General features: G+C 37.1%; 1 protein-coding gene across 3 annotated transcripts in view; it reads right to left on the reverse strand.

The window, feature by feature from the left end:
* Positions 1 to 2,953: 2,953 nt before the first annotated feature.
* Positions 2,954 to 16,410, reverse strand: part of ece2b (endothelin converting enzyme 2b) — a 180,226-nt gene continuing 166,769 nt past the window's right edge. For all 3 annotated transcript variants that reach the window (XM_043702324.2, XM_043702326.2, XM_043702325.2), the window contains exons 12-19: positions 16,052 to 16,150; positions 9,622 to 9,699; positions 8,020 to 8,123; positions 6,916 to 7,026; positions 6,744 to 6,811; positions 5,722 to 5,912; positions 3,946 to 4,041; positions 2,954 to 3,296 (exon numbers count right to left, since the gene is read on the reverse strand). In XM_043702324.2, the coding sequence (XP_043558259.1) occupies positions 3,120 to 3,296; positions 3,946 to 4,041; positions 5,722 to 5,912; positions 6,744 to 6,811; positions 6,916 to 7,026; positions 8,020 to 8,123; positions 9,622 to 9,699; positions 16,052 to 16,150 (924 nt within the window). In that variant the 3' untranslated portion in view covers positions 2,954 to 3,119. The remainder of the gene's footprint in view (positions 3,297 to 3,945; positions 4,042 to 5,721; positions 5,913 to 6,743; positions 6,812 to 6,915; positions 7,027 to 8,019; positions 8,124 to 9,621; positions 9,700 to 16,051; positions 16,151 to 16,410) is intronic.

A 16,410-nucleotide genomic window follows, 5' to 3' on the forward strand; every position in this document is an offset into this window, starting at 1 on the left:
TGAATAACAACCAATACATGTTAAGCTGCAAAAGGTAAGTAGATTTTGTATGAAAATATTAAAGCTCTATAAATACAACCATTAAATCAATCTGTTTTACATTTCATCTGTTTATTGCGTAAAATATTGACAAATAGAAATGATCATCTGATGCAAGAGTATATTTTTTTAATGGATCACATTTTGAGTTATTTGTTTAGATTTCTGACAGTTGTGGTCATCTCTACTGAATATTGTACCTGCAGAAACAGGAATTCCTAAATCTGAATACATCTTAGTGAAAATACGACCCACTGAAGAACAATTCCAAAGGCGATGCTCGACGTTGAAGAGGATCCTTGATCTACCATGTTGCTCCAAATATTGAGGTGGTGCTGTGGACCTTATCAAGAAAAAGGGAGACCTTTCATTGTGAGCAAACTGAAGACCTGAGAGGGATGACATGGAGTATTTTATAGAAGAAACCTCCATCTCTTTTTACTTTGGCACTCTACTTCTGAACTAGCACAGTACTTCTTCTCAAAGGGATGGCACAGTTTCCACCTTTTTGTTTCTACTACAAATGTGAGTAATTTATATATTTACAAGTAGGCCTGGATTAATCTGAGGTCAGCATTTGGTGTACCTTGCATTATTTGCATTGACCATCACGTGATTTTCTGGCTTTAAGGAAATGTGCCTCTTTAATCATTTACTATTTTGCACAATAAATGTATTTTCAACATCTCCTTTGTTCATGAAAAGTCCCTAATGTTAGTGAATAGTTTATGAATAATGTAAGCACTTCTTGAGCAAAAATGGACAGTCAGCATCACAGTCAACACTTCTTGGTTTTATGGGGTTATAAATTCCCAACACCACCAAATAAATAGGCATTCAAATAAAAACTATCCTTAGACATAATGGTATCAGTAGTTAATATAAACAGGAAATTGCAAAGCGTATCACTTTAATGAATTTGTTCTGTATTGAAACACATTCTTACTCAACTACCAATTGTCTGACAAAGCAGCCAATCAATATGAAACAGTATGTCTTTGGTTTGTTTAGAAGTAAACCTTTTACAGAAATTGCAGCCAAAAATACGTGCCATGATTTTATTACATAATTAACATTATAGACATGATGATCAAGACAATGGGCTGATCAACTCTATAGATTTGGCCAAAAGGGAAGGAAAAAGGAAAATTATCATGTGAAGGATAATTACAATTGATAGGTTAGTTCTGCCCAAATGAAATAGGAAAACCATAACCTTTACTTGTGATCTCCATGTTTTTGGTAAGTCATACAATATTACCACATTTTTGGGGAGAAACAGACTATTGTAAAGATGAAGGTAGTTCTAACATTTACAAAAATTAAAGGCTAGATCTAAGCAGTCTACAAAAAGATGTTGGATTAATCAAAAAGTAGCCTTCTTACAGGATAAACGGTAACCGCAGCATAACTTTCTTTAGTGGGATATGAATATAACTGACAAATTCCCATTTAGAAGAGGATAATTGTTAATACCCTGTCACATTGGCAGTATTTAATGGAGGTGACAGTGGTCTTACTCACAAGCTAAACTCAGACACTTTTCTTCAAAGTAAACTCTTGGAAAAAGGCAGCTGTACAGTTATCTATGGTCTTATTAAATTATAAGCATTAAACATTATAGATGAAAGCTGGTAGCCATAGGTTGGCAATTCTATTAAAGGGCAGTGCTGTTGCCAGAATGAGACGGACCCAAGGTTACATGGGAGTGAAGGTAAGGAATTGTTGGGCAGTGATGAGGTTTGCCTGCAAGGGCAAATGTTGGATCCCTTCCTAAAACATTGAGAGACCTTAAACACAAGATGCTCCATGAGTCTATGAACAACCCTGCACAAGTTTTTTGTTGTGCTCTCCACGTGACGAGCCATCCCCAACCTGGTTAATACCATCAGTTGAGGGGTAAGGCATTAATTGCCTATTTAGTAGCATCATTTGGTGTTGGGAATGCAAAGGCCATTAGCAATCTTTTACACTACAGGGAAGGAAGGCATGGAGGTCATCACTCCCATCTTCCACCTAAGTAAATTCTTCCTACCACCAAATCTGCCACAGTGGGCATTAAATTCCATCCATTGGGTAACTAGATCGAAGGGCAAAGTGATATGCATACTTTCTAAAACTTTAGAAGTTCTCTTTGGTTTAGACTCTTTGCATATTGTTATCATAATGTCATTGCCATTGCCTTGTACTGTCATACCTTTCTTTCTTCCACTCATTTCTTTTTCAACTTACAGGATTTCTTAAAGATTTAATACCTTTTAAATGTCATATAGCATTTAATTTGAAAGTATGAAATTATTACTTTGGAAAGATTAATTTTAGGTGTTTTATGTTTGTTAAAAGTGAATTTAAAGTTGAAAGTTGTGAATTACATTTCTTCAGCTTAAATACAAAGTGTGCCTTAGCCTTCAGAATTCTTGTTTTCACTGATTTAATCAGTCAGAACTTGAGCACACATGCACAAAGATTTGTGATCCTCCCACCAACAACACGATGACATTGATGCAAACTAACAGAATAACTTAGCCTTCCTGCCTGCTCTGTAACCATAGTAGCAAGGATAATAAAGACAACAAGGATTTCAATACCTCGACTCTTCAGTTGTGTGGTACTATACAAATAGGTCTAAGATTTAAAACAAAGGATATTTCAAATTCTAACTTGAAGGCTGCCAATCAGCAGGCTGCAATTTTTAGTTGGTGGAACACAAAAGTATAGGAATCTAATGATATGAACACTGTTACTCTGTGTGGGGAAACAAGCATGAACCTATAATCCTTACATGAGACCATATTGATTTTCTAGCACACAAACTATTTCACCCTTATCTTGTCCTCAGAACGAAGCTATAGATTGCTCTACCATGTTAAGGTAGTGTGTGTAACAGGCTAGTGAAACACACAGACATTTACTATGCATTTTTAACGTTTAATAATCATTAACATTTGTGGTACAAAAAGTGCGTGATATAATGTACATTTTCTTTTATTCTTGATTCCCTCTTAGGTCAGTGTTTCAAAGCTTTCCAACTTCCTGTAAAAACTATCCAGTGTAAGGGTCCCTTGTTAAGACATCTATTACTACCACACTTCACATTGTTTTCCAGGATTCATCGGGGTCCCTGTTGGACAATTGAAATGTTCAGCAAAGTCTTTGGAATTTGATAATGTTCCAATAACTCGAAATTTGGCTGGACTATGTGGATCTGTAATAAGACCTTCATGTGCACTCTCTGGTGTACGCACAGAGCACCACACCTGTAAGGGTGATATAAATTAAATCCATTAGTTTTTCATATCTAGCACTTAAAAATGCCACAAAAGTCAACAAAATAATATAGATGCTATACCCTTGTTTGATGAGCCTTTTAACAATGGATTAATGAAAACTTTCACAAGAGAAATGTTACTATAGTGTATCAGTTTTAACTAATTGTCATATTTACCTTAATTACACTAAGTGATTATGAACTTACAATGACAAAGGTATTTGATATTACTAATTGTTTTTAAGATAATTTATATTACTGATTTAAGACACTTAAATGTACCCCAGCTATATTTAAGTAAATAATTATTTTCTGCTTTCCAGCGTGATATTCGATGGAATAATGACATTGCTGGAAGTAAGCTGACACAAAAGATTTTTAAAATACTCTGTCTCATATCTGAAAATAGTGACTGCTCTACAAGCATGTTTCAACTGATCCTATCTGATGCTAGAATAGTTAACAAAGCAAATGTGTACATTACTTACTCAGCATAATTGTAAAGTGATTTTATTTTTAAACAGGGTTTTAGAAAAGTTACTAAATGAGAAGTTTTAAAACATTTAATAACAATTTAAATATGGAGAATAAAAGCAAATCAGTACTGTTGCATTTTATGGACTTTTCACATATCTTACTTGTGCAAATCCTACAAAAAAGAGCTGATGATTGGTCAAGTCAACCGCAGGCAATAACTTTTCTTCTCCATTCTGTTTCACCCATGTTTTGTACGCCTGAAATTGGTCCAAAATATAAAGTTAAATTTACAGGCAATTTACAAATTTGTCAACAACAGTGAGAAAATGTATGTGTGCAGATATGTTAAGAAATAAAACCTAGGTCTATAGTTTACACATAATTTTGCTATTCAAAAAACTCATTCTCAAGACATCGGCCTAACTCTCTTCCATCTCTCTCATCTCAAAGATCTTTGGATGTCTGCTTGGCTCCATGCTATGTGCCAAACCTGCCAAAATCCACTAAATAAAGCTTTCCAATCTGGCAAACCACTATTAATAATGCCATTCTTTTCTTTTCATCTTATAAATGACATTGATCTGCCACTGCTGTAACATCAAGTGACTTGATCTCTTCCATCTATGCTATGATGTATTAGTTGCACTAAGTTCCAAATTAGAGTGCAGAACACTGATGCATTCAAGTATTTATAAATATTCTGTTTCACTAGTCTGAGCATGTGATTAACGTGCTTGATTATGAAATCTGAAATATTTCAAGTTACAGCCTGGAAACACTAATAAAGGTGACATTGGTTAGCTCACTTGCTTAGGCAGCTGGTTTGTGATGCAGGAGATAAGAATAGCATGGGTTCAATTCCTGTAATGGCTGAGGTTCTACCTTCTCAACCTCACCCCATGTTTGAGGCACAGCGACCCTCAGATTAAATGAGGCATGGTGAACCTCTAGTGAGATATTATCCCTGTGGGACTTTTATCACCCACAGGTGGGCACATGTGAAGCTCTAAATTCACATATTGTGTGATATTAGATTTCAGCTGTACTCTCATTAATGCTCTCACGACTACAGTGACTCATCGATCACTGGATGATGGAGTCTCCAATTATGTAGGAGAAATCACTGCATAAGCAGTGGGAAAGGTTGGTCACACAATACTACCCACACCCTCTGCTCTTCTAACCCATTTCACAGAAGGTAGCCTTAAAATGCATGGAAAGACAGCTACGAATGGGGGAGATGAAATCAAAAAGCAATTGTAAATGTTAGTTCATTTCTTACATTTGGGTTCTCTTTCTTCCCATCAGAATGCAACACATACAAGTAACAGTAAACTATATAATTCAACCCTCATGTCTTTCCTACCACAATTCAGATGGCAAATTAGTTCTTCAGTAACCCAATTTTTACTTATAGCTATGCTAACCCAACAGATATTTAATATCTATATTTCTAGGTTTAAAAAAGTATAGAGTAGAAAACTGACTTAAATTTTAAAAATTTGCCTGAATAGGCAGCATTGAACCAAATGTCTGTAATATATTACTTTTGACATCATGTTCTTTGATGCAATGGCACAGAATACTGGGGTGAACATTATAATGGACTTTGTACACCCCAGTCCAACACCAGCACCTCCAAATCAGATTATATTCTGTGACTCCACCAAAAGAATTTCTATTCCTGTATGGCTACTCTCCTGGTGAGATTTATTCTACTAGATTTGCTGAATTGTTCATTCCCTGAAATATTGATTTTTTTTTTCATAGCTCTTTGGAAAGGAAATGCATTTGGCAACAAGTTAGCATTCATTTAAAATATCTTTTCATAATGAATGACTTAGGAAATTAAATGTATGCAAGAAATAACATATATTTACAAGATATCAATTGTTTCACATTAACTCTAAATATACATTTAAAAATTATTAACCTACATGATATGCTGCTTTGAGGCCACCATTATCTGCAATGTTTTCGCCCAATGTTTGTTTTCCATTGATATGTTCTCCATTTACCGTATACTGGTTGTATTGATTAACCATACACTCAGTTTTATTTTTGAAAGTTTCAACTGAACAATTTTGCCACCATGGTTGTAAATTACCATCTTTATCATATTCTCTGCCTGTACAAGAGAAGAATATTCACTTAACATCTCACAATGATTACAACAAAATGCTGCCATCTTGCAATTCTGTTCTTTTATATGGCAAGAAATTGAAACAGAATAAGAGAGATTTTTGCTATTTGCTCATTGTGAGAACTTTTAATGGCAGTGAACTCCTTCTACCTTGAACCCCTCTGTCACAACATTATATTTATCACTGGACTTAATCTTGCGTCTTTTTCCGATTAAGTCAGAGTTGTGTGGAGTTTTTATTGTGAGGGCTTTTTGCCACTACCTCAAAGAGGAGCATAAAAGATGGAGAAACTTGCTCCCGACATCATGGCTACCTTGTCAAACTTCTCATCCAATTCTGCCACACATCTTGCTAAAGCTCATGTCGTTCAGACACCTTTCAGATTAAGTCCGTCGTATCCATTGGAATATCCTGCCTCCCCATCAATTACATCCCTCATACAGCAAACAATTTCAAAAGGTGTACTTGTTATTCAGGATTGTCTATGAACACTACCAATGTCAGATCAAATGGCAATTAATTCTAGATAGATCAAATGCTATCATTCCTATAAGAGCAAAGTAGCATTAGATGATTTTATTGTAAAATCTTTCATGTGTCTGCCCTGGGCCATTCATAATAGAGATGCTGTTTTGCTCTAGTTTATGCAGGGCCATAATGCAAGTACTGGTGTGCATCTTCAGTCCTCATACTCCCATCCCTGGAATTTGGGTGGGGCCATGGTGAGGACAGTTGGGCACCACAAGTTCATGCCTGCCAAGGTCTAGCAGTATCATTTTACTGCTGAAGTATCTGGGCTTGTATCTATTGTGTACCTTGGTCATCAAAGGCATGTGTTAATTCATGACCCATTACTACTCCAATGCCTCCAAAGTTCAGAGATCTATTATTAAAAACAAAAGAATATTGGTTATTTATATGATCTTTACTTGATTAATACTTAATGAAATATTCGTGGCACTTAAAAACACAAGGAAATGTACTTACTTTGGATTGTTTCTGGCATAGAATGGTGCTTGCAAAATACCAGCAGGAAAGACTATCTCATTCTTTGTTGGCAGGTAATAGGCATTTATTGTAGGAGGTGTCATACTCCACCTATAGTCAGGAGTAAAACATACAACTAACTATTTGAACCACTTAATTACTGTTAATAATACAATACAACACAATATACAAATACCAGTTTCTTACAAAAAAAGTATTTTATTCACATATTAATGTATTTCTCAGAAATGTTTGACTTGCTCCACAGGGAATAAATTGCATTGTGTACCTGTCATTATTTTTGGTAAATTTATTATAGTTTATCTTATTTAAATAAACATTTTGAGGAATAAAATTCTGTACGGGGGGGGATTTTTTTTATCACATGCTGCAGGATATAACGGGATTTGTCAACATGTTTTCACAAGTTACCCATCCATTCTGGAAGGAAATGTTGACTGAAGTTCATCCTTATAACTTAAACAACTTATTTCCATTAACAAATGCTGTCAAAACATTTTTATTTATTTCCAGCTCACAAACTTCAGTGTTGCATTAAAATTTAAAAACTTAATGTCATAACACTAAAAATTTCAGTGAAAATATGTTCAATAAATATGAACATCACTTAAAGATCTTGTTTGCGAAATTCACAAAATGCAGATAAAAGTTAGTGTAGATTTTACATGTTCCCTGTCTCTTGGAGTGCAAATTAGAAATGTGGATGTGCAAGTCAGTGGGCCATTAACAGAGAAAACCTGAAAGGACCCATTGATCCCCAGAGCTCCACAATGCTCCCAGCACATGAGTTTGGCAAATTTATTCCAAAATATTCTTTATAAATGAATAGTTCAACATTATCTGCACACTGAGATTCTTTGGCAATATGGAAAATGGACTTAGAGATTTTTCTCAAGAAGATATTACAGAATGTATACATTTTCTTTTTATTATTGTTAATTAAAGTACCACTTCTGAAAAAAATGGCTAAACAAAAACAAATCTCTATATTGATACTATGCCTTGAGTGTTATTTTCTCCATTTTTATAATTAAATGAAATATTACTGCCATTTAAGTTGAACAGGCTTTTCAGAATACCTACTGGTCACGGTTGGGTGCTTTCCGAAGCTGGTCTGCCATAACCTTGGCTGAAAAATTGTAGAAATTCAACATATTTTGAAAGAATGAATCCTCTGATACTTCATACTGATGCAAAAATGGAAAATGAAAATTAATTAGATGATAAGCAGATTTGAAAGAATAATGCACACTCAATTTCAATGAAACTAACCGCCATTTGTTATTCCCCAAACGTCAATGTCAATTCTTAAATAGCAGCATGGAAAATGTTGTCCTTATTGGAGACACTGGGACTGTTGCTGTTCAGGTGCTGCATCCACCTTTGTCTCAATATGCTCACCAACACATAGTGCGCATTTAATTCATTCAAATGTTTTGACACATGTCAATGTGTTATCATGTTTGGGTCTGGGAAGTTGGGCAGTAGCAGTCAGTGAAACAAATCTTATTCAGGAAAAAAATACAGTTAAGGATAAACATCTTTTAAGATATAGGTTGAAAAGTAAGAGAAAGTTGAGTTAATAAAGAGACTGCTCGCCAGGTCTAAAACTATAATGATTAATGCAGTACTCCACCATCAACTAGCACAGTCATTCAGCCACATTGAGTTCTTCATGGGCTATACTATGAGGCTGCTGAAATAAAAGTTTTTGCCCATTGATCTTTGCCTGCAGTTATTGGACAGGATTATGATAACTTAAGGAGGAGAGATTTTTTGCATATTGCAAGCAGGTAGCAGCCCATAGTGTTGCTTGTCCTGGACTGTGCTGCTACATAAGCAAATGTCTTCCCCATAGTTTTCTCAAATACACTTCACTGACTCAAGTGCACAGAAAACCTGTGTTAAACAACATAGTGCCTTGGCACTCAGAGCACTGACGTATTATCAAAACAACTGTCCCTTTAAGTAGACTGAAAATCTTGGAATTCATTGGGCATTGCAATGTACCTGAAATTTGTAAGAAAAACATGCAAAAACAAAGGGATTATATCTGTAATATGTAATAGTGTTTCTCACTGTACACAGCTTGGTTTACCTGTGGTAAGTGGATAATAATTTTAAAATGACCAATTAAAGTTATACACATGATGTGCACTATGCAATTCTAAACCTGATAATTGCTTGCACCATCAGTTCACATGTAGGTTAATTTAGTATGCACAAATCCAAATTCACATTCTTCATCATGGTGATATGAAGGAAGAAAGAAAGGTTCATTATTTTGTATGTAATTTTCTGGCAGTCTTTTTATTGTATATTTTGATAATTGTGATTTAAAAACAATTGTCAAGTCACAATGGTGGAAACATCTAACTAATAAAATTTTCAAAAGACTTACAAATTTTAATCAATTTTGAGCCATTATTTAAGATGAAAGTGTTGTCTAAACAATAACTACTATGTAACTCATTTAAAATCTCACAGAAACATTATATTTGTTCCAGACTTTATAATCCCAACAACCTTTGACCATTTTGGTCATTAAAACTGAACGAATGCTGCATTATTTATGGAAACATCTTTTGTGAACAAATTCAAAAAAATTGGAGACAAACTAATGCTAAGCAAAATAACACACAGTACAAGCAGTAAAAGAAAATGGTTCAGAATAGTTTTACTCACACCATCATAAACTTCATCCAGCTCTTTTGTATCTAAAATGAAATCTGGAAAACCAATCATGTCATAAATGGCATCAGCCTGAGAGAAGGAAAAGAAACAATATGCATTAACGAAATAAAAGCAAGTTACTGCGGATGCTGGAATCTGAAACCAAAAGAGAAAATGCTGGAAAATCTCAGCAGGTCTGGCAGCATTTGTAAGGAGAGAAAAGAGCTGATGTTTCGAGTCTAACTGACCCTTTGTCAAAGCTCCTCGGCAGAGGCGAAGGAGCTGAGAGAAGAGGATAGAGTCCTTACAGGACGTAGGGTGAGAAGAGCTATAGTCCAGATAGCTGTGGGAGTCAGTGGGCTTGTAATGGATATTAGTGGATAGACTATTGCCGGAAATGGAGACAGAAAGGTCAAGGAAAGGAAGGCAAGTGTCGGAGATGGACCAGGTGAAGGTGATGGAGGGATGGAAACTAGAAGCGAAGTTTATGAATTTTTCCAGGTCAGGACGAATGCATGAAGCCGCATCGAAATAGTCATCGATATACCGATAAAGCAGTTGTGGGAGGGGACCGGGATAGGCCTAGAACAAGAAATATTCCACATATCCCATGAAAAGGCAGGCATAGCTGGGACCCATGCGGGTACCCATTGCTACCTCTTTGATTTGGAGAAAATGGGATGAGTTGAAGGAGAAGTTGTTGAGAGAGAGAAAACAAGTTCAGCTAGGCAGAGGAGAGTGGTGGTGGATGGAGATTGTTCGGGCTTCTTTTTGAGAAAGAAGCGAAGAGCTTTCAAGCCGTCTTGGTGTGAGATGGAGGTGTAAACAGATTGCACATCCATGGTGAATAGAAGGTGGTTAGGGCCTGCGAATTGAAAGCTGTCAATGTGTTGCAAGGCATCAGAGGAAGCCCGGATATAGGTGGTGAGGGAGTGAACCAGAGGAGTGAGGATGGAGCCAAGGTAGGAGGAAATAAATTCAGTGGGGCAGGAGCATGCTTTAACAAAGGGTCAGTTAGACTCAAAACGTCAGCTCTTTTCTCTCCTTACAGATGCTGCCAGACCTGCTGAGATTTTCCAGCATTTTCTCTTTTGGTTGCATTAACAAAATACTTGATAACAGAAATAATTGTGGCCAGATGAATCTAGAGCTGTCCACTTTTATGAATTGAAAGGACTTCCATTCAACCTATTAACAGCTACATAAACTTTTTCTCCCCAAAATGACAACAAGTATTAAATGTCCCAAACTGAAATTCAAAGATGCAACAATGTGTATGAGCACAGAAGTTTCTATGTACCAATTGCCTGGACAAAAAAAATCAGGTTTATTGTAGGCTGTGTTTTACATATCTTCACCCTGTGAAGAAGCATTGGCTTGCAGTAGAAATAACACATGAATTGGGTTGAAATGGTGGAAGAACAAGAAGACTGTTTAGGAAGCTATGCAAAGCTTGTACTGCAACCCACATAAAGGCAAGAGAAGGCTCAATTAACTGAGTACCGTTTTATTATGGACCTGATGTAAATGCCACCCAACTTTCACTAAATAAATTACAAAGCCCCGACTTATATAGCATGTGTAAATTTCTCGAAGTCTTTCACATGGTGTGGCAAGTTGAAGGTACACAGTGTCATTGTGGTAATGTCACTGGATTGGTAATCCGGAGCTCCAACCTAACATTCTGGAGAACAAACACAAAGAATGCTGAGAAACTCATTATGTCTGACAGCATCTGTGCAGCAAGAAACAGAGTTAACATTTTCAGTCTAGCATGACTCTTCACAAGAGTTCAAATCCCACCCACTGTGGTAATGTTGAAATCTGAATTCAATAAAACTTGGAATTAAAAGCTAGCCTAATGCTGACCATTTCACCACTGTCATAAAAGCCTATCTGATTCATTAATAGCCTTCAGAGATGGAAACTTGCCTTTTCTGGTCTACATGAGAGTCATGACCCACAACAATGTGGATGACTCTCAGCAGACCTTCAAAATGACCGAGCAAGCACTCAGTTGTTTCAAACTGCTACGAAGTCTAAAGAAAGGAATGAAACAGGACAGACCACCTGACATTGATCTAGGTATCATAAACAACAACAGCAAACATGACTGTCGATCCTGCAAAGTCTTCCTTACCAAACATCTGGAGAGTTTGTGCTAAAATTGGCATGGCTATCCTAAAGACTCATCAAGCAATAGCCATACTGTCATACTCAAGGAACAGCACAGACAATATCCCAGACACCATTACCTGGGTTTATGTAGCAACCAGATGTAGCAACACACCGTTAAGTAGAAGGGATTGAGTCAACCTTGAATTCCTTATTTTGACTCCAAACCCCATGAAACCACACGGGATGAAATCAAACTTAAACAAGTAAACCTGATACTGATAACCAACTACGTCCTTACCAAAGCTTAGCATGTTTCCCCACTCTGCTATTACCATCAAGCTGGAGATCAACACTGGTTCAGTGAAATGTGCTGATGGGCATAGGAGCAGCACCAGAAATGCCTAAAAGTTCAGAGGTGAAGGTACAACACAGGACTACTTGTACACCAAACAACGGAAGCAGCTTACAATACACAGGAGGTAGGTGATCCACAACCAATGGATCAGATCAGAGCACTGCAGTTCTGCCACATCCAGCTGTGAATGGTGATGCACATTTAAATAACTGTAGAAGGACACTGCTTCCTCTGTGATGGGGAGCCAAGCTTCAGACAATGGTGAAAAAATTGCTTCCATCTTAAATCTGAAGTGCTGATTAGGTTATCCATCTTGGCCACCTCACCATAGATGCCAGTTTTCAACCAATTCAATTCACTTCATGTAATGTGAAAAATGGTTGAAGGCACATATATACCAAAAGCTATGGGTTCTGTGAACATTTGGCAACAATCCTGTAGATATGTGCTCCAGAATTAGCCATGTCCTTAGCCAAACTGTTCCAGTACAGCTACAACACTGGTGTCTACCTGACAACTTGGAAGCACTGCCAAGGTATATCCTGTACACAAAAGCAGTACAAATCCGGCCTGGCTAATTATCACCTTCTCAATTTATTCTCTGTCATCAGCAAAGTGATGGAAGGGGTTCATCAATGCACTATTAAGTGAATTTGCAAAGGAATAACCTACTTACTGACACTCAGTTTGGGTTTTGCCTCCTGATCTTATTGCAGCCTTGGTCCAAACATAGACAAAAAAGTTAAAATCCACAGGTGAGATGAGACTTATTGCCCTTGACATCATGGCAGCATTTGGTTGAGTGTGGCATCAAGAAGCCCTTGCAAAATTTGGAATCAATGGGTTAGGGAAAATTTTCTGCTGGTTGAAGTCTTATTTAGCACAAAGAAGGATGGTTATGGTTGTTGGTAATCAATTATCCCAGCCCAGGACATCTCTGCAGGAATTCCTCAGGGTAGCGTCTCGGTCCAATCATTTTTAGCTATTTCATCAAAGACAATACCTCCATCATAATTGGAGATGTTCACTTATGATCATATAATATGCAGCACTATTTGCATCTCTTCAGATACTGCAACAGTCTGTTTGCATATGCAGCAAGACTGGATAATGTCCAGGTTTGGGCAGACAAATAGCAAGTAACTTTGCGAAAACACAAGTACCAGGCAAAGAATCTCTTCAATGAGAGAAGTTATAACTAACTCTTCTTCATTTTCAAAAGCATTATCATTGCTAAGACGCCAATATCAACATCCTGGGGGTTGCCATTGACCAGAAACTAAACTGGATCAGTCACCTAAATATTACAGCTACAAGAGCATGTCAGAAGCTAGGTACTCTGTGCTGAGTAACTCACCTCCTGTTTCTCCAAAGCATGTCTACCATCTAAAAGATACAAATCAGGAGTGTGATGGAATACTCTCCACTTTCTAGGATGTCTGCAGCTCCAACAACATTGAAAATGCTTGACATTATCCAGGTCAAAGCAGCCTGCTTAACTGATACTTTATTCACTACCTTAATCATTCACTCTCTTTACCACTGACACTCAGTGACAGCGGTGTTTATCATCTATAAAATGCACTGCAATAACTCAAAGCTCCTCCAACAGCACTTTCCAAATCGGCAAATATTACCACCTTAAAGGAAATGCCCTGCAGATGTTTGAGAACACCATCTGTGAGTTCACCTCCAAGCTTCATACCAAACTGACGCAGAAGTATATTGCTGTTCCTTCACTTTCACTGGATCAAAATCCTGCAAATCCCTTCCTAACAGAGTTGCTACACTCCTAGGACAACAGTGGTTCAAGAACACTACACCTCATCACTTTTTCCAGCGCAACTAGGGATTGGTAATAAGTGCTTATCTAACCAGTTATAACCTCATCAATGAACAAATAAAAGTAACAGAAACTACAAAATATCTTCACTACGTTGCTGCAATTAGAGAAATGTTTCCAAAGCTTTTTGTCTTGCATTTATTAGGACAAGTGCAAGAATGCTAAGTTTTAAACAATCACAACATTTTACACTATAGGAGAAAAGGGTTCATCCAGGAAATCACCAGAAATGGCCATCCTTCCTACACTGTTACCTCAAAAATTCTCCAAGGATCTATTCTTGGACTCCACATAAAAACAGAACCACAGTTTATTCACTGCCAATGGATCAACATCCTGGATCTCTATTCCCAACAGTGCTGTGGTATGAACTGCAGAGGTTCAAGAAACTGGCTCACCACACCTTTTCAGGACAATTAGGGATCAGCTGACCTTGTCACCAGTGCCTAGATCCGATGAATGGGGGACGCTTATTCTCTTTGTACCTCTCCAGCAGGATGAATGCACCATGCAAAAATCCTAAAAATCCTGCATTAACTTAGAGACTATTTTTTCACTTGTATGTTGTCACAAACAATCTGGACGTTTAGTGAGTTATCACCCTTTCATTCAAGAGAATTAATAATATTAGCTCACATAGCAATAGGGTGCCATCTATGCTTCTTGCACATTTGGTAAACCGCGAAACAGCATGACACTGGATTGCCAGCCTTTTTCTGTTGCTAAATTGGATACATTTTCCAGCGATCTGAATTATCAATACACATTCTGTTGGCAGCATTGTCAATATCACAGTCTGCCTGTGCCTGCCTGAAATGATTTGATCAGAGTACGGATGTGACCTTCATCCCTCATGTATTAGTAGTACACCTAATCATTTGGATCACTGGTGATGCATTTTTTAAACTGCCCTTTCTGCTAAGGTCTTGAGAAGCTTTAGGTGCCCTGCCTATTTCCTGGGGAGGGATAATATCTTGGAGGAGTGCATCTTCCTCACATCCTGTTATTAACTTCCTCTATTACAATGACAAATGGAGAAATACCTAATGGAAATCCCATATCTAGTCCTCAGAATCTTACACTGCCTCTAAGGCCAAAATTCCTCTATTTTTAATGGGATGTGTGAGTCGCAGGCAACCAAGATTAATGGTTATTACCATGACTACAACTAACTTTACATTCAATTAATCAATCTGGAATATAAATTCCACTAGCAGCATTGGTGGGATCTGAAAGTGTGTTCTCAGAAAAGTAGCCTGGGGTTCTGGAATACCAATCTGGTGATATTACTATTGAGTCACCATTTCTCTGATAAAATAATAATTTTGGTCTCAGTTGATCTTGACAGCAGGTATACCTTGTATAGTCTGTTTTAGTTTGCCTCTGTGCATATGCAAGAATATGTTGTGGAATTTGGACATACTGAATCTGCTGGCCCTTAGCTGCAAAGTCATACAGCACAGAAACAGACCCTTCAGTCCAACCTGTCCACACCAACCATATTCCCAAAAGAAACTAGTCTCACCAGCCTGTTCCTGGCTCATATCCCTCCAACCTGTACCAGTCATGTACTTATCCAAGTGTCTTTAAAACATTGTAACTGTGCCCACACCCGTCACTTCCTCAGGAAGTTCATTCCATACATGAACCATCCTGTGTAAAAAAAGGTTGCCCCTCATGTCTTTTTTAAATCTCTCTCCTCTCATCTTAAAAATATGCCCCCAGTCTTGAAATCTCCCACCCAAGCGAAAAGATACCTATTTAACTAAATAAATTTAAAAAGGTTCCATGGGAACTTGACAAGGGACATCCAAGGGAGGTAGCTGCTGCATCAATTTGCTCATCAATAAATCAGTTTTTGACAATTCTTTGTCAAAGAATGTTAAAGATAACAAAGAATTTGGTTTTCACATTTTACCAGTGGATCTCATCAGCACAAAAGTATAATTAAAGTAACATAAGTGTAAAACTTAACATAAGTGTAAATCTTAACATTTAACATTGCAAGACATTCTAAGGTGCTTCATTATCAAACATTTGTGTATACTTTCAATTGCAATGTAATAGGTTTGTAATTCAAAAAACTGAATTATCTAGCAAAATCGAACAATTTGAGAAGCACGAACCTTTTCCTTAGCTGCTTGTCGGGTTTTATCATCCATCCAAGCAAGCTCATCCAAACCATCTTTAAATGCTGTTCGAATTTCATTAATCATTTCTTCTGCCTGGATGTCAAATTAGAAAGACAACGGGTGTAAGGTGTACTTCATGCTTCATTGTAGAATCAAGTTACAACACAGGCCATTTAACCAATTATCTGTGCTGGTTCTCTGCAAGAACAGGTTAGCTGGTCCCATTTCCCTTCCCTCCCATCCTTTCCATCTAGCTCTGTAATGCTTTTCTCTTCAAATAATTAACTAATTTAATTTGGATAGCCAATATTGAAAATACCTCTATCTCACATATGCTGTGCCAGTCTAAACAA

The sequence above is a fragment of the Chiloscyllium plagiosum genome, unplaced genomic scaffold, assembly GCF_037043375.1.
Source record: "Chiloscyllium plagiosum isolate Xiang-an unplaced genomic scaffold, Cpla_swu_hap1 HiC_scaffold_13, whole genome shotgun sequence".
NCBI classification, from domain to species: Eukaryota; Metazoa; Chordata; class Chondrichthyes; order Orectolobiformes; family Hemiscylliidae; genus Chiloscyllium; species Chiloscyllium plagiosum.